General features: G+C 48.3%; 1 protein-coding gene across 2 annotated transcripts in view; it reads left to right on the top strand.

Moving 5' to 3' along the window:
* Positions 1-20,392, top strand: part of AGO2 (argonaute RISC catalytic component 2) — a 79,054-nt gene extending 58,662 nt beyond the window's left edge. The window contains exons 15-20 of one of the 2 annotated variants that reach the window (XR_004680594.1): positions 1,167-1,361; positions 3,433-3,567; positions 7,112-7,213; positions 7,631-7,794; positions 7,919-8,049; positions 8,326-20,392. Coding sequence is in view for 1 of the 2 variants with exons in the window: in XM_035012002.1 (XP_034867893.1) it covers positions 1,167-1,361; positions 3,433-3,567; positions 7,112-7,213; positions 7,850-8,049; positions 8,326-8,434 (741 nt within the window). In the remaining variant the exon portion in view is untranslated. Of the gene's footprint in view, positions 1-1,166; positions 1,362-3,432; positions 3,568-7,111; positions 7,214-7,630; positions 7,795-7,849; positions 8,050-8,325 lie in introns of both variants that reach the window. The other variant, XM_035012002.1, reaches the window with a different exon arrangement.
* The last annotated feature ends 4,734 nt before the right edge of the window (positions 20,393-25,126 follow it).

Genomic DNA, 25,126 nt, shown 5'->3' with positions numbered 1-25,126 from the left:
GGGAGCCTGATGTGGGACTCGATCCCAGGACCCTGGGATCATGACCTAAGCTGAAGGCAGACATTGAACCAACTGAGCCACCCAGGTGCCCCAGAACTCAAAATTTTTCTTTCTTTCTTTTTTTTTTTAAAGATTTTTTATTTATTTATTTGACAGAGAGACAGACAGCAAGAGAGGGAACACAAGCAGGGGGAGTGGGAGAGGGAGAAGCAGGCTTCCCGCCGAGCAGGGAGCCCGATGCGGGGCTCGATCCCAGGATTCTGGGATCATGACCTGAGCCGAAGGCAGACGCGTAACGACTGAGCCCCCAGGCACCCAATTGCCCACTTTTTTTTTTTTTTTTAAGATTTTATTTATTTATTTGACAGAGAGAGACACAGCGAGAGAGGGAACACAAGCAGGGGGAGTGGGAGAGGGAGAAGCAGGCTTCCCGTGGAGCAGGGAGCCCGATGTGGGGCCCAATCCCAGGACCCCGGGATCATGACCTGAGCTGAAGGCAGACGCGTAATGACTGAGCCACCCAGGCGCCCCCAAATTATTATTATTTTTTTTAAGATTTATTTATTTATTTATTTATTTGACAGAGAGGAACACAAGCGGGGGCAGTGGGAGAGGGAGAAACAGGCTTCCCCCCGAGGAGGGAGCCTGATGTGGGACTCAATCCCAGGACCCTGGGATCATGACCTGAGCTGAAGGCAGACATTGAACCAACTGAGCCACCCAGGTGCCCCAGAACTCAAAATTTTTCTTTCTTTCTTTTTTTTTTTTTTTAAGATTTTTTATTTATTTATTTGACAGAGAGAGAGACAGCAAGAGAGGGAACACAAGCAGGGGGAGTGGGAGAGGGAGAAGCAGGCCTCCCGCCGAGCAGGGAGCCCGACGCGGGGCTCGATCCCAGGACCCCGGGATCATGACCCGAGCCGAAGGCAGACGCTCCACCGACTGAGCCCCCCAGGCGCCCAATTGCCCACGTTTTGTTAGACACTCTCAGCAGCTGCTACTCTTTGTCCTGTTTATAAACGTTACTGCCCACGTCCCAAAACCCCCCCAGGCAGCAGATCGCCTCCAACAGGCCACTGCCCCTTCCCGCGCCGTGGGCTGGGGTGGCGACGTGTCCCCGCCGCGCTCTGGGCGCAGCCAGAGCAGCGCTCCTCCTCGCCCGGCAGGTCGTGGGCAGCATGGACGCGCACCCCAACCGCTACTGCGCCACCGTGCGGGTTCAGCAGCACCGGCAGGAGATCATCCAGGACCTGGCCACCATGGTCCGCGAGCTCCTCATCCAGTTCTACAAGTCCACGCGCTTCAAGCCCACGCGCATCATCTTCTACCGCGACGGCGTCTCCGAGGGCCAGTTCCAGCAGGTGGGCGCCTCGCAGTTTTCTCTGCCTGGGGTCTCAGAATGCCCGAGAGTCACCCATCCGTCCTGCACAGTGTCCTCCCGGGCTCCCTGATGGACACAGTGACGTGGCGTCCATTCCGCCCCGCGGCTCATGCGGCCGCGCATGGGAGGCGGGACGAGGCAGGGTGGGAGGGGGACGAGGCAGAACGGGGGAGACGAGGCAGGACGGGAGGGGCACAGGGCAGGGCGGGAGGGGGACGAGGCAGGGCGGGGGGGGACGGGGCAGGGCGGGAGGGGGACGAGGCAGGACGGGAGGAACAAGGAGCCGCGGGGAGGTCGAGTCCAGGTCAGCTCAGCCGTGCAGGCTGGGGCCGCGTGCCCTTCCAGAGGCTTGGCGGTGGGGAGTCTGTAGGTGGGGACACCGTTGTGCTGGGGGTCACCTCCGTGTGTGGCAGGAAAGGCAGGCTGCAGGGTGGAGGCCACAGAGGCATAGTGACAACTCTGGCAGGGGCTGGGAGGACAGCTGGGCGGGGGTCCCTTTGGAAGGAGGGCTCACAGGACTGGCCACCATCCGGATGTGATCCTGGGTGACGGGCTGTCCAGAACGCAGGGGTGCCATCAGACACAGGGGAGTGAAGGGGTGAGGGAGCGGGTGTGGGGAGCTTGTTGCCGTGCTCTGCTTCCAAGCACCTGCCTTACGTCCCTGTCACCGTGACCTGTGGTCGGCAGCGAGTCCGTCCTCACCCAGAGCTCGGGAGATAGATGCCCAGCCTGTGTCTCCTCCACATCGGTCCAAGCTAATTACATCTCCACCCACCCCGTACCCCGTCCCGGCACATGCCTCGCCGGGGGATGTTAGGGAAGGCAGAAGGGATGGGGGCCTGTGTCCCATCCTGTGGGAGACCCGCCCAGACGGGAAGGCGTCCCGAGGGCTGCGCTCGTGTGTTTCAGAGGCCGCAGGCCGCCCGACTGGGCATAAGCAGGATCGCCTGGACCTTCCTGCTCCAGAGGGGAGCCGCAGCTCGTCCCCCTCAGGCCCTCGGTCGGCAGGAAGGACGGAACTGACACTCTGGCCAGGCCTCATAGAGCTTCTGCAGAAGCAGGGCTGGGAGCTCCTGCGTTGTCCCCCTCTCAGGTCTAAAGTCTGGTGTGTGCCAGCCGACCCTGAAGGCACCTCTTGTGCCAAACCTCTTGGGTTCCCTTGGCTGAGACTGTTCCCCTCTTCTGTGCCCCCAGCCCCCCACCCCCACCACAGCCATTCCTGCTGGAGAGGGGTCAGTGCCTTCTGTGTTTATCACTCTGTGAACAAAGCCCACGCCTTACGGAATCCCCACAGCTTGGGTTCTCAGTGCAGAACCCAAGACACGTTGGAAACATCATAACACGATCTTAATTCGGGCAGTGTTTAAAAATCTGAGGTGTGTGTCCCTGTAAGGGCCTCATCACAGCGTGACAGGTTGTTTGCCTGTTTATCTCCGACCCAGATGGTGAGAACAGTGTCTTACGGTCTTTGTACCCTGTCTCCCGGGTACTTACATGCAAGCGCTTTGTACTTACTTCAGTCTCCGCAGCAAGCCTGCAAGGTAGGATGGTCCCATTTTAAAAGTGAGAACAGCTGGGCATCGGAGAGGATCGGTGGCTTTCCCGGAGCCACACAGCTACTCGGCGGTGGGGCTAGGGTTTGAACTCAGGTCTAACTCCTGAGCCAGTGTGCGTTCCTCCTCTCCCGCAGAGAGAACGAGTTGTTGATTTGTTCCTGTGTATGTCTCCCTTTGTGCCCCATTACTCCTGCCCATGGTGGGTGCCATTTATGGGGCACTTAGAACATTCCAGAAACCGTGCTGAGCAGTTTTATGCATTATCTAGTTTAAACCATTTAGCTATGAAACCTGGGTCTCATCTGCTCAATTATATAAATGAAAAAAAAAAACCGAAAGCAGAAAGGCAGTCGCGCCGCTAATCCCGAGCCAGGGGAGCCCGAACCCCGGAACTGCACGTATTGGGCAGATAGCGCGTGTCATTAGGGATTTATTCTAAGGTAGAGAGAGGCTGTAAAAAGAGAATCATCCTTAAACGGCTTTCCTTTCCCTCAGGTTCTCCACCACGAGTTGCTGGCCATCCGCGAGGCGTGCATCAAGTTAGAAAAGGACTACCAGCCGGGGATCACCTTCATAGTGGTACAGAAAAGGCACCACACGCGGCTCTTCTGCACCGACAAGAACGAGAGGGTGAGGCTCTGGGGCTGAAGGAGCGGCCCGAGGTTTGCCCTGGGCTGTGGGGCCGTGAGGGACACGGGTCTCTGCTCAGCCCTCGCCCAGAGCCACGCTGCAGAGGGGCTTCACAGAGACCCAGCCTTCGGCGCCGGAGAGGGGCTCTCCTCGGTCTGGTGACACGTTTGGACCCGTAAATCCCACGGGCCTGGGACAGGAGCGGGCAGGAGACATCATTTGTCCAGTAAAGAAATTACCAGAGAGCTGGCTCTGAAACAGGCTTGGCAGCCGTGGCAATGGGCAGAGTAGGTGGGGTACCGCAAACTGGGGACCCTTGGGGGAGGTTGGAATGCTGAAGGCGGCTCCGGGGGAGCCCGTTCTCGGGTGCACCTCCCGGCCGTTCCAGAATAAGAATAATGAGCATGAGGGAGAGGCAGGGTTTCTAGATACAACAGCTGAGAGATCTGACAGTTGAAGAAAGGTAGGGATCTTCCTGTCACAAGTATTTTCCATGTTTCCACCAGGAGAAATAAAAATAATCCTACACATGGACTATTGTCCTAAACCACACAGCATCAGGTAGATGCCTGAGAAAAGGGACATCCCCCGAGGGAAGGAAACACTGCAGTGAGAGCCAGCCGCCCTGCAGCTGCTTCGCATCTGGCCAGAAAAGGCACAGCAAGGGAGAAATGCTCATTGTCTAAGCGAAAGACAAAGTACAGATCGCTAGTGAGAGACAGGGACACTTTGTCACAGTCACAGGGATGAGCCACCAAGAAGATAGAACAACTGCGAGCTTGGACGTACCTAACGCAGTGACCTAAAAATATGTATAAAGGGAAAAAAATACGGTGTAGCAAAATACAGAATTCCCAGGAGAAGCCGACAAACCCACCGTCAGAGAGGGCGAGTTTAACCGCCCAGTGTCAGATGCTGGGGCAGCCACAGATGGGTAAAAGCTAGAGACTGGCAGGGTGAAATGACCAGGCCAGGTCTCACGGTTAGCGTGCAGCCGTTGACCGTCGAGTTCACGTGGAAGGCTTATGAAAGTTGCCTTGTACCCGGTCACGATGAGATCTCAGGAGATTTCCAAACCTCAGTATTGGGCAACCCACATTTTTTTTTTTTAATCATACAACTAAATTTTAAATCAGCAGTAGAACTAGAAAGACATTTAAGAAAGACTCTAATTTTAAATTCACTTCTAAGTAGCACACACATTAAACATGCAAAGGGAATAAAAATTACAAGGTAATCAGAACTGAATAAAAAGAGAATTTCATGTCAGACTTTATGCAGTGCAGCTGAAGCAGTTCTTGGAGAGAAGAGGCTAGACTTCGATACATCTGTCGGAAAATAAGAAGAACCACCCAGTGAGGCTGAAGGTACAGGAAGGACAGAAGAGCTGCCAGTCCCGGGCGCGGAGGGAAGGCTGAGGAGCCGGTGTGCGTGGGCTCCCTCCCTCCTCCGCCTGTATCCTGCCCCTGCCATCAGTCACGGGGGCTCCAAGTTGGCTTGTTCCTACCCCCAGCCCCTCTCAGAATGGGAGATAATGAAGGAGAATATGAAGAAGACAGAGCAGATGAACACAAACAAAACCTGCTTCTTTGAAGATGGGTAAACCTAGCAAGACTCAACAAGGAAAAAAGGATATTTGTAACAATATTAAGAGCAAAAAGAGGACTATGACCCAGAAGGGGGATGTGTTACTGAAATCATCATGGGATAGTAACAGCTTTATGCTGATAGATACATTAGAAGAGTAAGAAGAAATAGATACAAAGAGTTGTTTGTGGAATCACATAAATTACTGAAATCAGCTCTGGAGGATAATCTAATCCTCATTTCCAAGAGGCATCAGGCCCAGAGAGTCTTACAGGCAAGCTTTACCAAACCTTCAAGAATGGATGACCCCTTAAAGTGTGGCAGAGAATAGGAAAAAAGGAGAAAATACTTATCTTATTTTGTGAAGTTTATGCAGATTTTTTATAGGCAAGTTTTACCAAACCATCAAAGAATAATCTTATACAAAATTTTTCAGAGAATGGGAAATGTTGGGGGGACTCATGAAGTTATCCTGATAATAGCAAAGTGTCGGCAAGGATGTGGGTGCTGGGCCATGGTCAGGAGCTTGGGTCTGGAGCCGGACAGCCTGGCTATAGCCCATCCCTCAGCATCTGGGCTGCATCACCACGGATGTCAGCCTCCCTGTCGCACCTTCCTAAGGATGCTGGGAAGGTGAGCTGAGCTAACACACTAAGCACTTTGCATCATCCTTGGCACAGAGTAAGTGCATTATATGAAGACTCTCCTGTGCTTTCGATGGGAGTGCAGACTGATAAGCCAACTTGGATGCAGTTTGGTAATTCTAGCCCTGCGTGTGTATAAGGAGACAAGTATAAGAATATTTATTGCAGCGTTGTTTCTGATAGCAAAAACTTTGTCTACTAACAGGAGGAAGGGTCGTGGTGTATTCCTATGCTGGCACACTGCCCAGCGGTAAATAGGATAGACTGTGTATCCCATGAATACATCTCCAAATCGTAAATATTGAACAAAAACAGCAAGTAGCAGAATATATATGATACCCATGCACAGTTGGAAAACCTGTGAAGTAACACAGTATAGTGCTGATGGAGACTTAAATGTGTAGGGAAAAATAAAAGTACATGTAGGAATGACAGAGGCTAAATCTGAGACTGCTACGTGGAAGGGAAGCAAAGGGGGGGGGCACTATTTTCAAATATTTTACTTTTAAAAATAGGAAGGTGTGAAAAAAGTTGGCAAGAAGTAAAATACATATCTGAAGGTGCACAGGAGTTACACTGGGGATTCGCGTGCGCGTGTGTGTATTTGAAAATTGCAGAACTGAAAGGTCAGTGACTTACTGATCATGGGTTGGGTGCTAGAGCTTTGGCGGCGTTGCTGGCCCAGTAGCAGTAGCTGGGTGTTCGGTGACTTTGTGATACTAGAATGTAAACTTAGAGTTAAGTGGTTTGATATCATGTGTAGCCCAGTCCATCCCCCTGCTTCTCGGACGGTCTCGGGGGGACCAGCATGCCCTCTTGGGTGGTGGTGATTGAGCCACCGACCAAGTGCAGATGCTCCTGACCGCCTTCAGGGTGTTCTCGCTCTTCTGCCTTGAATATTGGGGTGTGTTTGTGTGTGGATGATGGCCCGTCAGGTGCCGATCGTGCACGGTTTTAGATTTGTATGTCGGTGACCTCCACGGGAATGAAGAGCCCTTCGAGCGTTACATGCAGATTCTTCAGTGAAGGGAAGACAGCTGCACTTCTCTCCCTTTACGAGACCTGGGGGGAGAAAACCCAGCCCTCATAGGACAGGAACTTACTTACCTCTAGGGGTTAGTATCGGTTAGGTTCTCTTTTAATGCCGTTGCGCCGAGCCAATGTGTTAGTTAGCCAACTTAAAGATGCCGAGATAGGGCCACCTGTGGTCAGGAAGGCCCAGCGTCCGAAGGTGGTGTGAGCGAGACTGACGTGCTTGCTTGCTTTCCGTTGTGGTCCCTGGACACATCTGACGGGTTCCTGTATTGCCGAAGGTTGGGAAAAGTGGAAACATTCCAGCAGGCACAACTGTGGACACGAAAATCACGCACCCGACCGAGTTTGACTTCTACCTGTGTAGTCACGCCGGCATCCAGGTAAGGACAGGCCCCCGCTGCCCAGTCTCGGTGTCCCCGTGACGTGGGCCACATGCCCCGCAGACACGGAGCACGAGCCTCCTGCAAGCACCCCGGTGGGCGCGTAGGGGAGTTGGGCGGGTAGCCAGGGGACAGGTAAGGGTGGGGGGCGTGGGGCGCTGGGGAGGAAGGACCCACTGGCGTGCTGTGGTCAGGGTTCCCATTTTAGGTGAGATGAGGTCAGGCGCAAGTAGTGGGTGCAGCGGCCAGGGGCACCAGTGGGGTCCAGGGTGTCCCGTGCACCCGGAGCTTAGCGAACGAGCTGAGGTCGGAGTGGTGACAAGGCCGCGGGAAGGGCGGCAGGTGACGGACGTGCTCAGAATCCGCTCCTGCCCACATAGCGGGGTTCGGCCTTGTCTCCCGCCACACACGTTGCAGGACGTACAGGGAAGGTCACCATGTGCCCCATCGTCACCTCAAGACTGCTGGCCTCTGCCCACCGGTGAAGGGGCCCACAGGTTTTTGCCCCTAAGCGTTCTCCCACTGAGTCCTCCGTGCAGAGGGTGACGGAAGCGTGGCTTGTCAGCAGTGCCCTCGTGTAGGTGAGTTCTGGACTTCTCGCACGTTCACTCCTCTGACCCTCTGATCTGCTTTTAGGGAACAAGCAGGCCTTCCCACTATCACGTGCTTTGGGATGACAATCGTTTCTCTTCCGACGAGCTGCAGATTCTCACCTACCAGCTGTGTCACACCTACGTGCGCTGCACGCGATCCGTGTCCATCCCGGCGCCAGCATACTACGCCCACCTGGTGGCTTTCCGGGCCAGGTACCACCTGGTGGACAAAGAACATGACAGGTGGGTGGCGTGCCTTTCCCGGCTGGGGGCACGGCAGGGGTCGCTTCTGAGACCGGCTTTGGCAGCTGCGCTTTCAGAGTGGGAAGCAGGGGGGCCCCGTCGGCTGGAGCCGAGCGTGACACAGACGCCCAGGTGCCCGCCTCTTCCCCGCCGCCTGGTCGCTGCGTGGCCACCTCCCCAGATAGCTGGTGCCTCGTCTTAACTTGTTATCAGTGCACTGCCTCGTGGTGCATTAAAGGCTGCACTCTCTCTCTCTCTGTCCTCCCGTCCCCGCAGTGCTGAAGGAAGCCATACCTCCGGGCAGAGTAATGGACGAGACCACCAAGCGTTGGCAAAGGCAGTCCAGGTTCATCAGGACACCCTGCGCACCATGTACTTTGCTTGACATGTTTTAGTGTTTACGATTGTGTACCGAGTTGGATTCACATGAGACCAGCTACACTCAGACCAACAGATGCCCAGCCCTTCCGTGACAGCCAGCATCGAACATGAGACGTCATTGATTTTAGTAGATTCTCCATTTTCCAGAATGCCTTCCGTCCCAGATTTCAAACTTGGATTTTGAACTGCAGACCTGTATGAGACCCCATTGTCGTAGGAAATATGGTTTGCCAAAATCTATAAGCTGCTTATTAAAATAGAGTCCCGTGTTTCCTAAAAATCTCCTAAAACCAGTCTATGAACTCAGGGCTTTAAAACATTTTTAATTTATTTGGTCATTCAATTTACTTGTTTTTAACACATGATTCTCTATGGAATTGGTGGGCTCAAACTAGCTGTGAACGTTCTCAGAGAGTGAAAGCAACACAGAGCACAGCTGTGGTTTTAAAGCCTTGAGCATTCTGAGGTGGTCACTAAAGTTTATGTCAGAGTGGTACTAGGGTGCCCCTGACAGGGCTGGCGCCAGCTCTTCGGGACCGAGGGCAGGTGGCCCGCCGAGGCGCCCACCGGCGTCTGGAACCGCCACTGCCCGCCTCTCACTCAGCTCGAAATAAGGAGCGGGGGCAGAAGATGGGCCGTGTGTGTTTACAACATTTATAGGTCCAGAGCGATTGGCAGACAAGTGCCATTTTAATAAAAATTTATTTAAAAAAAGAAAAAAGACAGTATGCCGACAGTCTAATCATAAGATTTGTCCTATAGGACTGTGACATTTATTTTCCAAAGTTTCTAAAGAATACGGGTCTGTGGTGATAAATACAGTACAATCCTTTTTCACTGTTATGTCTTTAATGTAAGAGAAAAAATATATATATCTGGTTTGCAGTATTAATGTGATAGATAGATGCTGTTTTTCATTTTATTGACTACGGGGTGCTTATTGTGATCTGTTTAGCATATCACGAGTGTTTGGGAGCCTGGTGACTGGACCACCTCCTGTGGTTCTCAGTGCTGACGTACAGGAGTATGCACTTGAGTCAATGTGACCGCCACCCGCCTTCCCCCGCGTAGACTGCGTAGCCTTGTACCTTCAGGAGGACCGGGCGCGGGCCCGGCGGCCCCGCGCCGCCGCCGCCCCACCTCCTGTCCCCGCGTGTTGCTCAGCCGATGAAGCACAAACGGAATGTATTTATTCTTCCATTCCTGGGAAACAAGTCCATGTGTCAGAGTGTCCCTCTCTCTGTGTATGGTTCTGTTAGACGAGTTTCGTAGGATCTATGCACTGAAACGCGCAGAGAGCTGGCGGCCCCGCGGCGAGCCCCGGCCCTCGGAGGTGGCGGGCTGCGAGGCCGGCAGAAGGGATTTGCGTTCGGGGCCCCAGACGTGGGTTTGCCCATCTAGAAACCGTGGCACTAAGCGTGGTACCATGGACAACTTGAAAAGGGGTAACAGCGGACAACTCTGTTTGTGCTAAGTGGGCTGTTTGTCCTTGTAGACAATTAAAAAAAAAAAAAATCAAATCCACGTTCAGTGTAGAGATGCCGGGAAGGAGACGCGCCTTCCCCTAGTGCTGCTTTGTGCTCTGTCGGTTTCCCTCTCCCTGCTGACGCCCCCCCCCCCCCAAGCCCAGCCTGACATTTACCTCTGGCACTGCGGTGGGGCGAGGGTCCCGACGGGGCGCCTCGTGCTGGAGATAGCGCCCACCCTGTCTTCTTGTCTGCCGGCTCTGGGGCGCGGGAGGGGCAGGGAACCGTGGCGGAGCGGTGGTGGGCACTCGGCCGAGATTTGGGTGGCGATGACAGAGGGGTGACTATTATTTGTGAAGATATATACTCAGAGTGATGTGTGCGTGTGGGTGTCTGTGTGTGCATGTGGGTGTCTTATTAATGGCATTAGCCTCTTCTTGCTGTATCTTTTGTTTCTGGGTTTGTTTGGTTCTTTTTCTTTTTCTTTTTCTTTTTTTCGGTCTTTTTAAACGAACAGAAGCCTCTGCTCTAAGAAATGTTGCAATTCCCTGTTGTTTTATTGGCAAGTGGCACTTTCTCCTCTTTCAGAAGGACACCAATTCACTCTTGGCTTAAGTTACCAGGAGCATTCCAGCTAAGGGGGGAGTCTTTTCACTAATACACTTTTGAAATCTAAAATTAGGCTAGTTTTCAGCCATCTTTAGGATCATCTAGAACCATGTGTCTCAAAGGTGTGTTTTTACTCCCGCAACAGGGTCCGGGTGGTTGGGCTGGTGGTGGTGCTTGGTAAAAATGCAGACTCCTGACCCCGGGTCTCCGGGGCCGGGGCTGGACGTCTGTATTTGATACCATCAGCTGGGGCTCCAGGGCTGCCTCAAGTCTGAGGACCCCTGATCCAGAGCTTTCTGAGGAGCCCTCTCCCCCGAGCACGAGGGCCCAGCGGGGAGGGGCCGTTTGGCAGCACAGGCAGATGCTCGTGAAGGCAACACCCAGGAGAGATCGCATGCTGGCAGAAAATTAGATCGGAAATTTTTTTTTATCATTTTGAAGGAAAGGTTTTAATTTTAATGGGCCAGAGTACTTTGAGAAGGGTTCTTTTCGTAGCCCTGTGCTTGTTTTATAAAACTTTTAATACTAAAAGCATTAATAGACCAAACGTCTCCAGCTAGCTTAGCTGCACACCTTTGTACGCATCTGATGATTCAGAATTCAAATGGCTGTAGTTACAATTTCTCAGGTAAATAATTGTTTTCCCAAATTTCTACCGGTGCCCCCATTATTAGGATAAATTTTGAGATAGCGTAAAACCTCAAAGTGCAGTAGACTAAGTCTGAGCCCAGTTCCCGTGGAAGCCAGAAGGGGCCCTTGCCCGTCTCTCACTGCGCTTGCTCCCACCCCAAGGGCTGCCTCGGCCTCCGTGGCCCCAAGAGGGCTCAGGCTCCCGGGGTAGCTCCGTCCTCCGCCTGCGCTTGGTCGCCCAAGGCCTGGGGCCCTTGCAGATTTGAGAGGCATCTGCGCGCTGGCTTTGCCCTACCCCACTGTTAAGTAAGGTGTGCCTTGCTTTAAGCAAACTGAATGTGAAAATTATGATGTAGAAATCTGGACTCATTTAAAAGAAAAACTGGGATTTATCTCGTCGTCTCTTTAAAAGAGGTCTCCCGATCAGATTCTTTTACTGGTACTCTTCCTAGTAGATTTTAAAATGTTCACTTTAAGAAGAATGACCGTTCCCACCCCTTCACCACTGTCCATTCTGTCCGCCCTCCCATCACCCCAGTGACAGAGCAATGAAGGAAGCCCAGGGGAGCCGAGGACGGCCGCCGCGTCGTGGAAGTGCCCTTTGGTGATGCCGAGATTCCATCCTGCCTGTGTTCTCCAAGCTCAGACTTCCCTAGTTCTGATGCATTTTTGTAAAACTGGGCACACGTGTGCTTTTAGAGAGGGATTGTTTGGTTTTGGTTTTGGTTTTGAGAAGTCTTCCCATACACACTTTTGATACAACATCGTAGGGTCTGCTTTTACTTTTTAAGGTGACGTTGCTTTTCGGTAGTGTTCTCACACTCCCTTGGATGAATGTTTGCTCTCTAGAGACACAGGCGACCCCTGGCCACTGAGCAGGCTGGCCCGAGAGGGACGCGGCAGGAGCGGAGTGATGTCCGTGTTCTGGGAGGTTGGCCGCGGTCACTGCTATTACTGATGTTTACCCCTGGTCACGGAGTGCTCGTTGGAAAAGACAGTTGGAGTTCAGTTCCTACAGCCGGGGGGGGGGGGGGGGGGGGGGGGTTGCTTTTACTGATGTTATATTATATGTTATTTTTATTGTTGTTAAATGCAAATGTTGCTATTTATTTTTTTCTTTCTGCTCTGGTTCGATTTGGCCGATGTGGATATCCCAGTGCATGTGGTACCTGATGGATATGATAGCAATTATTTTCCCCAACTTTTATAAATTGCCGAATGTTTACCTGCAAGTTTGCCGGATGATTTATTTTTGAAAGCCACAAATGTAATTTTTCTGAATGAATTGTTTTTCTTATATATGCAGCAATGTAATTTTACATTGATCTGCAGGGTGATTTAAATTTTATTTTTACAAGGCAGTTTTTCAGTCAAATTATATATTTGATACAATATGTTAAGGGTAGACCAGCCAAGCGTCCTGCAGTAGTTGGGACCCAGACTGTCTCTGGGGGGCCTGGGGGGCTGGGACGGCTTCTCTCGGTTGCTCGTCGTCATGGAAGCACTTGGCTTGTTTCGTGGAGCCGTCAGGATCTGGATGTACTCCTTCAACGGGACTTTGATCTGGTGGACAGTTAAAAGGATTTTTCATGGGCATTTTCCACACTTAAGGCAGTTCCATTAGGAGGAGCTTTAGAAGTTGACATAATCCAGACAGTGGACAATCCCAGTGGCCCAGACAAGCCATAGAAATCTCCCTGTGACCTCTCTCTGACTCATCTCTCACGCTCATGAGAAAGGAATGTACAATAAACAGAAACTTCCTCAGTGTTTGTGCGCCTCACTTTCAGAATGCAAATATTTTATTTATATTTTAAACCCTTCCCCAAAGTAACCGAGAAGAATCTCTCTAGCCGCCCTGCCTGCAGGCTCGGCTGCGGTGACGTGTGTTCAGTGTAGACACGGTGCACGTGTTAACTCTCTGACACACACATGCTGACTCTTTTGTAAGGAAAATTTTCAACTCAAAATAATTGCACTGATTTTTTGACAACTTCCTTTTTATTATGTCCAACTTTGCATCTGCTGTACTTGTTTGAAACGATTGTAAATAGATTTAGGTTAGCAAAAATGATATGAACACAACACGTCGCTCTGTTGTAGGGACGGCCACGTTTCCAGTATTATGTGTTAGAGCCGCGTGGGCTCTGCTCTGCCTCCATAACCGCGTCTGTTGACCATTCATGAAGGACAAACGAGCCTCGTGTTCTTGTTTCACAGAAAGGAAGTTTGCAGTCTGTTGAAAGGAGAGTCCGCTCTCCCCTTGAGGTCTGAAGATTTGATTTTAAGAGGATTCATTATAAATCCTTTGAACACTTTTGGGTCTGTTTAATTCCTTTTTGTTTTCCCATGGCTCCTTGATGCGTTTTCTTCCGGTCCCATCCAGCATCTGACGGTCTGGATAGGAAGCCCCTGCGTGGCCAGTGTGAACAGACAGCTAGCGAGGGGCCCCCCTCGCTTCTCTCTCTGGTCAGCCACCGTTCTGAAGACGTGAGATCACTGTGGTGTCAAAAGTGTCATTTGCGGCTTATCCCATACATAGATAGATGCCGGAGAGACCTGAAAACCAGTGCTGTTCCTTTATGCCTTGCGATACTGCTAGATTAGAAGGACATGCTCCAGCCCACAGTGTGTCATTGTTCGTGGTCAGGCTACCCAGAATCGGACACACACAGGAGCTTTTAGACCCGAACCGGTCATGAGTGTGTGTTCGATGCCATCGCGGTGCCCTCCCTAATGCTTTGTTGGTTACGTTTTGCCATTTTATTGTCTAAAGTGAATGTATTGGCTTAGCCAAATCACTACAGAAGGTGGTTTCTAAATACCTTTTAGTTTAAAAAGAAAGAAATGCAGATAAAGGCTACCTCTGAATTCTCAATAGGTTCATGCTTGTTCTTAAGCGTAGCTATCCACACTGAAAATAGCCAAAATGTTGCCTGAATAAACTGAATGGCGAACATCTCTCTCTCTTCAGTTCTGGCTTGAAAATGTGTGTGCCATACTGTGACCCGTGGGCAGTCCCCTTCTCGCCCTCGGGGGTATCAGAGGCGGACCGGGGACTCCTCAGGGCTGCCCAGCTCAATAATGTAGGGTTCTAGGCAGCCAGCGGGCAGAAAATGGAAAAGCTTCCCGCGCCGTCCTCACAGGCTGGCGGGGGCATCTCCACGCAGGGCCAGGGGTGGGGGAGCCCTGAAACGGCCTGCTGTCCTGGCTTTTCACTTTCCTGTTTGCTGTAAGAAAGCACTTTCTTCTCTGTTTTACTCATGAATGGGTTGGAGATGGCTCCCTCTGCACTCTTCTCCCTTTCTATACACCCTGTAAAATCACGAAGGTGCTGGAACACCAACTCTCTAAATAATGCATCTAAAGTGGCTGTATGGTTCAAAAAAACACGCAGCTATAGTTGATCTTTGACTTCGGAACCTTGAGTTACCATCACTTCCTACTTAAACATGACCTGCGGTTTAAAAGCAAAATGTTCTGTTCGAGTCCAGGGCCCTTTGTTGGAAAGGAACGCGGGGTCCACAGCCAGCACTGAAGTAGGAGCTCCCGCTGCCGGCACCCTGGGTCCTCTGATGCTAACTGACAGGCAGTCTGCCCCGACAGAGATTGCTCGGGCTCGGGGTACCCCTCCTTGTGATCAGCCACTTTGCTGTCTGGATGTCCTTTGCCCACGCACTGTGTGTGGGTCCGTCAGTGTCCCCTCTGCCCCTTCCTTCACGTCTCGTCTTTAGGTTCTCTACGTTCTCTCGTCTTTGGAGGGTTCGAACTTGCTCCAAAACACCTCCATTGGTTTGCGCTTAAATTCTTGAGGGGCAGGCAGGTGGTTGTGCAGTCCCAGACATCTGGGTGCGTGGAGGTTGCTCTGCTCCCTCGCTGGACGTTCATCAGACACTGACGTCGGCCCAGAGAGGTTCCAAGTATGACGTTACCGGGAAGGTTTTGCCTTTAGCACTGTTGTTTTGGGTTTTGATGCTTTTCATGCCTCATGGCGTGCTTTAATTCTGAAAGAGCTAAGTGTCCTTTGCAGTCTTTCTAAGAATGTTTTGTACTTCTGCGATTACACTGTTTTGTAGATACAGCCCACCCCAAGATGCATGGATGTTTTGGGCGGGTAGCCACATCTGCTGACCTGCTTCTGGAACTGCTTGGGTGCTCTGCGTTGGCCTCATTTTCAACCAGAATCCCATTCAGGGTGTTTCGGGGGACACTGCACAGTGGCCCTCTCCTTGATTCCGTAATGTGAACTGTTGAACTCAGACCTACCCCTCAGCTTTTTGCATACATGTCTCCAGAATCCCGGGGTGGGCCTCTCCCACCATCTTTGCATTCATGAGAAATTATCTGAGAAGAGGGAACTGAAGATTACTGGTGCTTTTGTTAACACTTTTCTCTTATTGGTCGATGTGAAACATTTAGATGTGTTAGCATCTTTAAATGCCCTTGGTGGTATGACTGAAGAGTCGAATCCTCACCTCACTCCCATTCCCTTTTTGGGGGGTGGGAGGAGGCCGAATTATCTTCTATTTACAACCTCCTTGGATTTAAGTAGTTCAGAGTTAAAGCTAAAACACCAAATATTAACTCTTCCCCCCGCAAGTGTCTCCAGGAACCTAGATGTTGAGGCTGCCCTCCAGTAAGTACCTTCTGAATCAAGGTCCTTAAAACCATGAGTTGATCCCAAGAACACCCCCACACAGTCGGGTCGGGGGTGCGATGCAGGCTGACTGCTTGGCTCCTTGGCACCACTTGGCAGAACTAGGTGCTCGCGTTGGGGAGCCGAGGCTCCTTGGAACTCTAGAGAGACTGTGGGAACGATCTCGGGGCGGGGGTAGAGGGCAGGTCCCTCAGACCCTGGGAGCAGGCGGCACCAGGCCTTCCTCTGGTCTCCATCAGTACCAGACTGAGCGTGTTCTGGAAGACCCAGTCTCAGCCTCTGTGCCTTTAAAGTCTGGTCCTCAGTGTCCTTTTGGAATCATGCTGGGGCTGTGTTTTTATTGGGAAGTAAGCCTGTACCATTCCACAAGTCAGTCGTTGACCTTCTGCCTTTGAAGCTGTGTCTGCTCCTCAGCTCCTGACTCAGTAAACTGTGATGCCCGCGCACACTGCCTCGTGTCGGAAAACGTGAGGTTCTCGTAGTCGCAGGACTTCCTTCCCAAGTCCACGTCCACTGGGATTCCAGGAAATCCGCATAAGATCCATCTCTTAGTCAGGCATTGACCGTGGCCATCGGCAGAACCTGGTGGCTTTGTCCTCGGAGTCATTCACCAAGCTAAATATTTAGTGTCCTGGAACTAGGTTTCTAGAAGAGGAATTGGAATCGTGTCTCTGTGAATTGCGTGTGAAGTCCTCAGACATAAGGTGCTATTCAGTCCTATTGTCCTTATTCGGGGATGCTTTCTGTTCGTGTCGCTCTGTTCCGTGGTGTGCGGGGAAGCTGCTGACTTGGGTGAGCTGTGCATAGAGGACTCCCAGTTTTGACATGCCTAAAATGCATTTTTTATCTCTTAGCTTTTCCAAGCCAGGTACTGAGCAGTTCCTTGGCTGATGGTCTAACTAAAAACAAAAACAAAAACCACCTTACCCTGTCAAGGGATGATTTTATTGCTTTTAAGTGGGGGAAATAATCCAATGTTATTTATTTTTAAAATGCATAGAAACTCATTCTTGGCGGCTCCTCTTGGCCCTTCCTTCTACTGAGCTGTCCATTTTGAAAGGCAAAGGTCTTTCCCTCGGCAGAGGCGCCCGCTGCAGAGGGGAGGATATGTTACTAATTTTGGGTTCCTCTTCAAAGCCAAATATACATGTGACCGAACTCCTGAAGGTATGTAGTTTTAGCACTAAATTGGAATTTGAGTCCTGAGTTTGATAGTGGATTTTAATGTAGTTGTTGAAGGTATGAATTCATATTTTATAACCGTAGAGGCAAGTGAGTTTTTACTTTTTAAAAAGTTTTAAGAGCATAATTGTAAGTTTCCGTGCAGCAGGGTGGCGAACTCGTTAAATACAAGAAAAGAATGTAGTGTCTACATGCAGATTTGTCTTACCTCTGGTACACTGCGGCTTACTTACCGAATACGTATGGAGGGCTTTTAACCCTGAGTTTTATCAACTTTTCTAGTTTTATTTTATTTTTATAAAATAATTGAAAAAGAACCAAAAATGAATTCAGAAGTTCCATGGGTGGATCTTGCTTGCCCCTTCTTAATTTCCCCCACAATAAAACATTTTAGAAGATATTTTGAATCGAACTGTATCGTGACCATTGGGAGTTTACTGTTTTCTAAGAAGCTGAGCAGCTACAGGGGCGCCCGTCGGGCGGTCCTGTGCGTACCGTCTGCAACCCGTTCGTAGCTGTGCGGCCGGTCTCTTGCAACGGCGTCTTGTGCTTGTGGTAGAGAACCCGTGCAGTGCTGTTTTGTAAATTCAAAGTTCCTGTATAAACTAGTATTTATATACATTGGCCTCTCTGTATGATTTCTCATTTGCTACATGAATTGTAAAACTCGTTATAAAATTATAGTACCTGCTAAATACACTTCTGAGGCTTCACGTCCTTGTCTCTCGTTTCATGCCATTCCCTGTGTGTTGAGGATGTCCAATGCTTGCATGATGCTAGGTGGTAATGCCACTGTAACTCAAGCCTTAATCAGATGTTAAATTGTAAGTTTCAGAGTATGCAAAAATATTAGGCAGTGAGTTTAAACTGTTCAGATCAAGATGCTATATCATAATCCAACCAGTCTTTTCTCCAGAGTTACAAAGGGAAACTTTCAGTGATCCAGATCTCTCGCTCTCGCTCGCTCGCTCTTTCTGGTCTGTCTGGGCTGTTGCCATTGCTTGATGAAAATGGACCATTGTGCATTTCGGTGGCAGTCAGTCAAGAAGACCTATTCTGAAAGTCTAGAGACTTTTTCAGGGTTACTTTTAAAGGTTTGGCTTTTTTCCCTCCAGTCTGAGATTTATTTATGGCTGATGGAGAGTATGATTTGGGCATCAGTCTTACTTGCTAACCTGCTCACGTTCCAAGCTTTCTTCAGGTACTGCCACCTGCCATCGCTTCTGCATAGGGTTATATGGATTTTTGTTTTTGTAAAAGCATCTTAAATTTAGACATAAAATGGAGGGGACCCAGCTTTCTTTACAATGTGGATCTACCTCAGTTAAACAGTTGGGTGCTATTTACTAAGTCTGTCAAATTAAATTGGAAAAAGTAACCAAACAGCAAGATATAACTCCACACAAAGCTTGAAACCATAATTTCCGTTTATTTAATAAATTTTTATTTATTTTGTGCCTTTTGTGTTGAATCCTAATGCATTGAAAAAAATCCATATGAAATGGAGTGTTTTCTATTGCAGGTGGGGAGAAAAGCCCAATTGGCCATGGAATTTGATAGATTACCCCCAGCCAACTAGTCACGTCTATTGAAATCCCAACTGCCCTCTTGTGAAAAGAAAAGAAAAAAATGTCCAAGAGCAAATTAACATTTTACAAACAAATTCCAAGCTCTTCTATGCACATACCGACAGCTCTCTCTTCATTTTCTGTGCCAATGAAGAGGCAGCCACGAACAGCTCATGCGCGCTCCTCCTGTGGCTTGTGTGGCCATCCGCGCCCCCTGCTCCCCTGGCATATTGTGTTTCCCGTGCAGCCAGTGGACTGTTGTCCATCCTGGTGCAGGTGCTGCGCCCGCGGGCAGCCGGGGGAAGCGGGGTGCGGGGGGCCGGCTGGAGGGGGCGGCACGCCTGCACTCAGCAGCAGGCCCGGGGTCGCCATGAGTTAGGCAAGCTTTCTGGCAGGTGAGAAACTAAGGTAGGAGATCGATGATTTTCCATGCTTTTATATTTGGCAGTTTACAATTCTAGACTTTTCCTACTATGGTGATCTTTTTTAACTTAATTCTTTGGAGGTAACACAATATTTTGGAGTCTTAAGAATTTGATTTTATACCAATAAGAAATAAAAAGTAGGGCTCTTTCCTGTAGTATATAGTTTTACTATTTTAAAGAGATCTCTGAATTTTACAAGAGGACCAACATTCCTTAGTGGCAAAACTTTTGAAAGTTGATTTGGGAGGCTTTTTGCTGCAGGATCTCGAAACAAAATGGGATGATTCTAGTTAAGTGTTCTCATTGTTAAGCGTCCATCAGGTCAGTACTTCAGCTGTTTTGTAGAGTCGCTCCCCAGTTAGTATGCTGCATATAGAGATCAGCATCGTTGCACTTTCTCAGTAGTGATGAGTGCCCCGCAATCGGCTCACCAGTCAGCATTTTGTTCTTTGACCTAACAAGAGTACTTTGGGGCAGGTGATTAAATTTATATAGGTACCTCAAGAAAAAGAACCTGAATATGCTGCATTTTGTTTCTTTAGCTTTTATATGTAGCATTGTTTTGCTCTTATTATTTTGTTTTTAGATCTATGCTTTTTGGACCCCAATAGACTGTTGAAAGAAATTTTAAAGTTACTCTTGTCGGGACACAGTATCCTTTGTTTTTGTCTTTTTAACTCCAGTATCTGGTTCAAAGGTTGCCCACCAGTAGAATACTACTTTACCCAAATATACCCGAGAAAAAGGGTACCGTGTATGCAAGCAGACAATAATGTTCCCAGTCCTTTCTGTTCATGCTGCTTTCTTAATTCTTTTCTCCATGTCATCAAGAGGTTTGGAGAACTTCCTCCTAAGGTCGGACTTAGACATGATGGCATCTGAATGTTTTCAACACAGACCTCACAGAATTGCCATTGAGTAAGTAGCATGATCCTAAAGGAATCCCTGGCCTCAGGCAGCCGGACGGCTCTGATCTCCGAAGAGCCAGTCTTCGCGTTTCTCCATCCCCAGCACTCACCCTCACCCAGCAGATGGGGAGTGGTCTGGATTGACAAAAGATAAACCGGTGAAGAGAGCTAAAGGCTGAGACACTGAGCATCTATTGTCGTGTTTAAGCTTAGCTGGGTCCTTTCGAGTTTGTTTTACAGCTTACTAGGTTACGTAGTTTGCACTATTTTTGCAATAAATTCATGGAAAACCTAACAGTTAACTTGTTTTGTTTCTTACTGTGTGTATATAAACTAATACTAAAAGTTTGGCATAGTGTTTTTTCACCTCCTTACATAACCCTTAACATGCACAGAATGCTGTAAATCTGATAAAATATGATGTGAATGATATTTTATAAAGTTATTTTGTATGGTGTCAATTTTGTTTTGCCTCATAGTATGTCAGCAAAAAATAAAATAAAATTCCTCATATTTACAGCTGCCTCTCCCAAAGATCTTCAATTACTGACAGATTTGGGCACTTCCTTCTGCACAAGTTAAGATTCCAGGTTTCCGAGGGGGGAGCCTGCCTTCCATGACGGATGTCTAGAGGCCTAGTCTGCAAGTATTGGACCTATTCCTTGAACAGTGTATTCGGAAGAGGTGGGCACTATTCCCTGAGAATTCGGGTTTGGGGATGAAAACCACAGGAATGAATCGGAAAAATAAAACTGGTATCTAGGAGGAGTGGGGTGTTTCTACTCTAGCAGCCACGAGAAAGGAGGAAGTAAAAAGCTGTTCAACGAAGCCCCAGTCAAGAGCAGTGCGAGCCCTGCCCTGAGGTCTGTGTTGTGTGGGAGTCCGAGCTGACCACATCCAGGGTTCGCATCCTGGTGGGTCGTGACTCCCTCTGCCCGGGCTGGGGTTACACGTACTGCTACCACTCTGCAACCCTGGTGGCCCCACTCTGGGCTGTCCATGACCTCCACTGTCTGCACTGTAAGAGTATGAGCTTGTTGGGAAAGAAGGGTTGGACGTAAGGGAGCCAAAAAATGGCTGAAAATCCTAGGATGCCAAATGGACATTGTCGCTAAAGCAGGCCAAGACTTTGTTCTTGCTGAAAGCTATTTTTTTATTTTTAAGAACATGTATTAATTATAGAGAATGTTGACAATTCAGATGAACATGAAGATGAAATTTTAAATTATTTATAACCCACAACACTGATAGGTAATTATTCTTAAAACTTCTGGTATATTTTGTTCTAGTCTTGTTTTGTTTTTTTCTAACAAAATCAAGATGAAGTTCTCCCCACCCCACCCCTTGCTTAGACATCCAGGACCCTGTACTTCTTGCTTACTTAGTATCTAAAACCAGACAGCACCTCTGTGCCATTGGCCCTGGGACATGCTAGCTGAAGCTGGAAGAGAAGAAAATGATGAGAGATCTCTAATCTCTTTACTTAATACATACAGGCTCACCTTGTGACATTCTTGCTGTTTAATTAAATGAAACTGTATGATGGTGGGGTGCCTGGGTGGCTCGGTCGGTTGGGCATCCGACTCTTGAGTTCAGCTCAGGTCGTGCTCTCAGGGTGGTGAGATTGAGCCCTGAGACGGGCTCCTCGCTTAGCATGGAGTCTGCTTGGGTTTCTCTCTCCCTCTGCCCCTCCCCCTGCTTGTGCGCTCTCTCTAAAATAAATTAAAAAAAAAACCTGTATGACGGTGTTACATGAATTAGGAAAAAACTTCAGAAGAGAAAGCCGCTTGACTAGAGGGTGTTTATGCTCCACAGAGGATGAGGAGCTCATACCAGGAGGAATGGAAGGTTTCCCTAGGAAAACCATAGGATACAAAGTAGAGTAAGATCAGTATGAAGGTTCTTAATGGCCAAGTTAAGAATGTACCCCACACAGAGTGGGGAGAAAGTGGGTGGTTTTTTTTTTAAGCTGCATGGTCCAGTGAAGAATGTGGTCTGCGATTTGAATCCCAATTCCACCACCTCCTAGGTGTGTCCTGGACTAGTTCCTTAGCCCGAGCTTCCATCCCCTTCTTTGTAAAACACGGACACTTTACAAGTTATGGGAGGATTAAATGAACAGGTACACAATAGTAGAAGAGGTGTGGCCCCCAGTAGCCACTTTAATATCAGCTATTTTTAACATTTCTGACTAGGAAAGATTAATCTTCATCAACTGTTTTGGTAACCTGATACAAATATAGAAGTGAGGCTCTAGAGATAATGAGGACGCTAGTGTAACAAGACGGGTGTGTGGCTCAAGGAGAATCCAAGGAGGGGGGGCTCCCTAAATAACCGGATCTGAAGTGCTTAGGATGTGGTAAGAATGTTTCAGCTGGTTATTTTTCCTGGGGATTTCTTAAACAGCAACATGTTACTGGGGGCATAGATACTAGGGGCCATGCATGGCATTTTAAAAAGATAATTGTTTAAATAAAAACAATAAAAACTAAAAAGATACACAGGGCACCTGGGTGGCTCAGTCGGTTGACTGTCCGACTCTTGATCTCAGTTCAGGTCTTAATCTTAGGGTTGGAGTTCAAGCCCCATGTTGGGCTCCACGCAAAAAAAAATACACAGAGAAGATCTTTGTGACTGGGTTTGATGACAAGTTTTTAGATACAAGAAAAGCATGATCCCCAGAGAAAAAAACTGACATACTGGACTTCCTCAAAATTAAGAACTTCTCAAAGAGAAATAATAATTTCTGCTCTTTGAAAGATGCTGTCAAGAGAAGGAAAAGACAAGCTACAGACTGGGAGAAAATATTTGCAAATCCCATAATCTAGCAAAGGGATTATATTCAGAATACATAAAATTCTCAAAACTCAACAAAAAGAAAACCCAATAAAAAGATGGGCAAAAGATTTGGACACTTCACCAAAGAAAATATGGTAAATAAGCAAATAAAAAGATGCTCTACATTTGTCATTACAGAAATGCAAATTAAAGCCTACACCCATGAAAACGGCTAAAATTTAAAAAAAAAATTACCAAGTTTGCAGAGGATGCAGAGCAACTGAAATTCATTTACTGCTGGTGGGAATGCAAAATGGTCCAGCCACTTTGTTAAGTCTGGCAGTTTATGAACTTAAATACACAATTCCACCCCTAAGTATATACTCAAGTATGTTCACTCAAGTGGACATCCTATGTTCACACAAAACCTGTACACAAATGTTTCTAGGGCTTTATTTGTAATCAACACTGGAAACAACCCAAATTGGGAATTATCCGTTGACCTGGGGAACGGAGAAACACTACTACATATCCATACCACGGGAGCCTACTCAGCAATAAGGAGTGGGACCCGCAGGAATATGACTCTCCTGTGCGTTACACGTCACCAAAGCTGCACACACAGGCTCTGTACCGTAGAGTTCCATTTATGCGACACGGGAAAGGCAGGTCGGCAAACCACGGTCTGCGAGCCAAAGCCAGCCCATTGCATTTCTGTACGGCCTATAAGCCTAAGAATGGCTTTTACATTTTTTTTTTTTTAAAGATTTTATTTATTTATTTGAGAGAGAGCATGAGAGGGGGGAGGGTCAGAGGGAGAAGCAGACCCCCCGCTGAGCAGGGAGCCCGATGTGGGACTCGATCCCGGGACTCCAGGATCATGACCTGAGCCGAAGGCAGTCGCTTAACCGACTGAGCCACCCAGGCACCCTGGCTTTTACATTCTTAAATGTTTTAAGACGATCAGAAGACTATTTCATGACCCATGAAAATTATACAATTCAAATTTCAGTGTCCAGAACTGAAGCTTCACTGAAATAAGCCATATTCATTCCTTTCTGTATCATCTATGGCAGCTTTTCTATTACAATGGCACAGTTCAACAGCTGTGACAGGTTATATAGCCCACAGATCTTAAAATGTTTTCTATATGGCCCTTTCCAGAAAAAGTCCGTGAACTTCTATATGGGTAACGAATAGCGCAGTGGTTGCCAAGGTAAACGGTTGGAATGGATTTAACCAGGAGGGAATTGGGGGGAAGGCGATACCAGTGTTGAATCTTGTGGTGGTTACACAACTCTGCATTTGTCAAAGCTCAAAACTGTATCAAAACGGGGATTTTTTAAAAAATTTAAAATTTTAGAAATGAGGAACAGAAACAACAGCAGTTGCCTGGGGATAAGGGAAGGGACTCCGGGGATACAGTGGAATATTTGGGGTGATGGAACTGTCCCATATATTGATACTTACATAACCAACAGACCGGACACTAAAGGATGATTTTACTAGATGTAAATTATAACTCAATTTTTTTAAAAAGAGACTAAAGAGACAAGAGCCAAAAATTTACTCTAAGTGGGGAAAAAAAATGGGGCTTATAGTTTTCTCTTGTGAACAGTAAAAACAATTACTTTGGTTGTAAAGAAAGGAACAGTAAAATGAGAGATTTTCTTTTTTTTTTTTTTTTACATAATTTATTTATTTACTTGAGAGAGGGCAGGGGCAGAGGAAGAGGGGGAGGAAGAAGCAGACTCCCAATTGAGCAGGGAGCCCAATAAGGGGCTCGATCCGAGGACTCCGGGATCATGACCTGAGCTGAAGGCAGACGCTTAACTGACTTAGCCACCCAGGTGCCCCGAGAGATTTTCAATATACAAATTTTTTTTTTTTTAAGATTTTATTTATTTATTTGACAGAGAGAGACACAGCGAGAGAGGGAACACAAGCAGGAGGAGTGGGAGAGGGAGAAGCAGGCTTCCCGCTGAGCAGGGAGCCCAATGTGGGACTCGATCCCAGGACCCTGGGATCATGACCTGAGCCAAAGGCAGACGCTTAACAACTGAGCCACCCAGGCAGCCCAGAAATGCTTATTTTTAAATTTTGCAGAAGTCTCAGGTAATAAGACATTAGAACAACAGAGAGCTCTAAAACTAATTCCACAAAGCATTTACTATAAAACTACATACAGCTTCTAATAAATTTTCTTTACAGTTAATAAAATCGCAGTACTTGGACAAATCGTCAAATTTTCACATGTAACATACTACCCACAAACTATATATTTAGCTCAAACTACATCTAGTTGTTTACAAGAACTAATTTCCAAATATACATCTATGAATTTACACAACTGTTCTTTAGAAGCTCTTCAAAATCTATCTAAATTAAAAAGTGAAGCAAAATTGTCCGTCTCTACAGCTTACAGCTGCAGATCAACAGTCAGGGCCTGAGTGTACAGGCAGTTCTCTTGGTG

Source organism: Mirounga leonina, unplaced genomic scaffold (genome assembly GCF_011800145.1).
Source record: "Mirounga leonina isolate KUSES-001 unplaced genomic scaffold, KU_Mleo_1.0 Mir_165, whole genome shotgun sequence".
Lineage (NCBI taxonomy): Eukaryota > Metazoa > Chordata > Mammalia > Carnivora > Phocidae > Mirounga > Mirounga leonina.
Note: the sequence above shows the minus strand (reverse complement) of the source record. Positions and strands in the feature narration are given on the sequence as shown.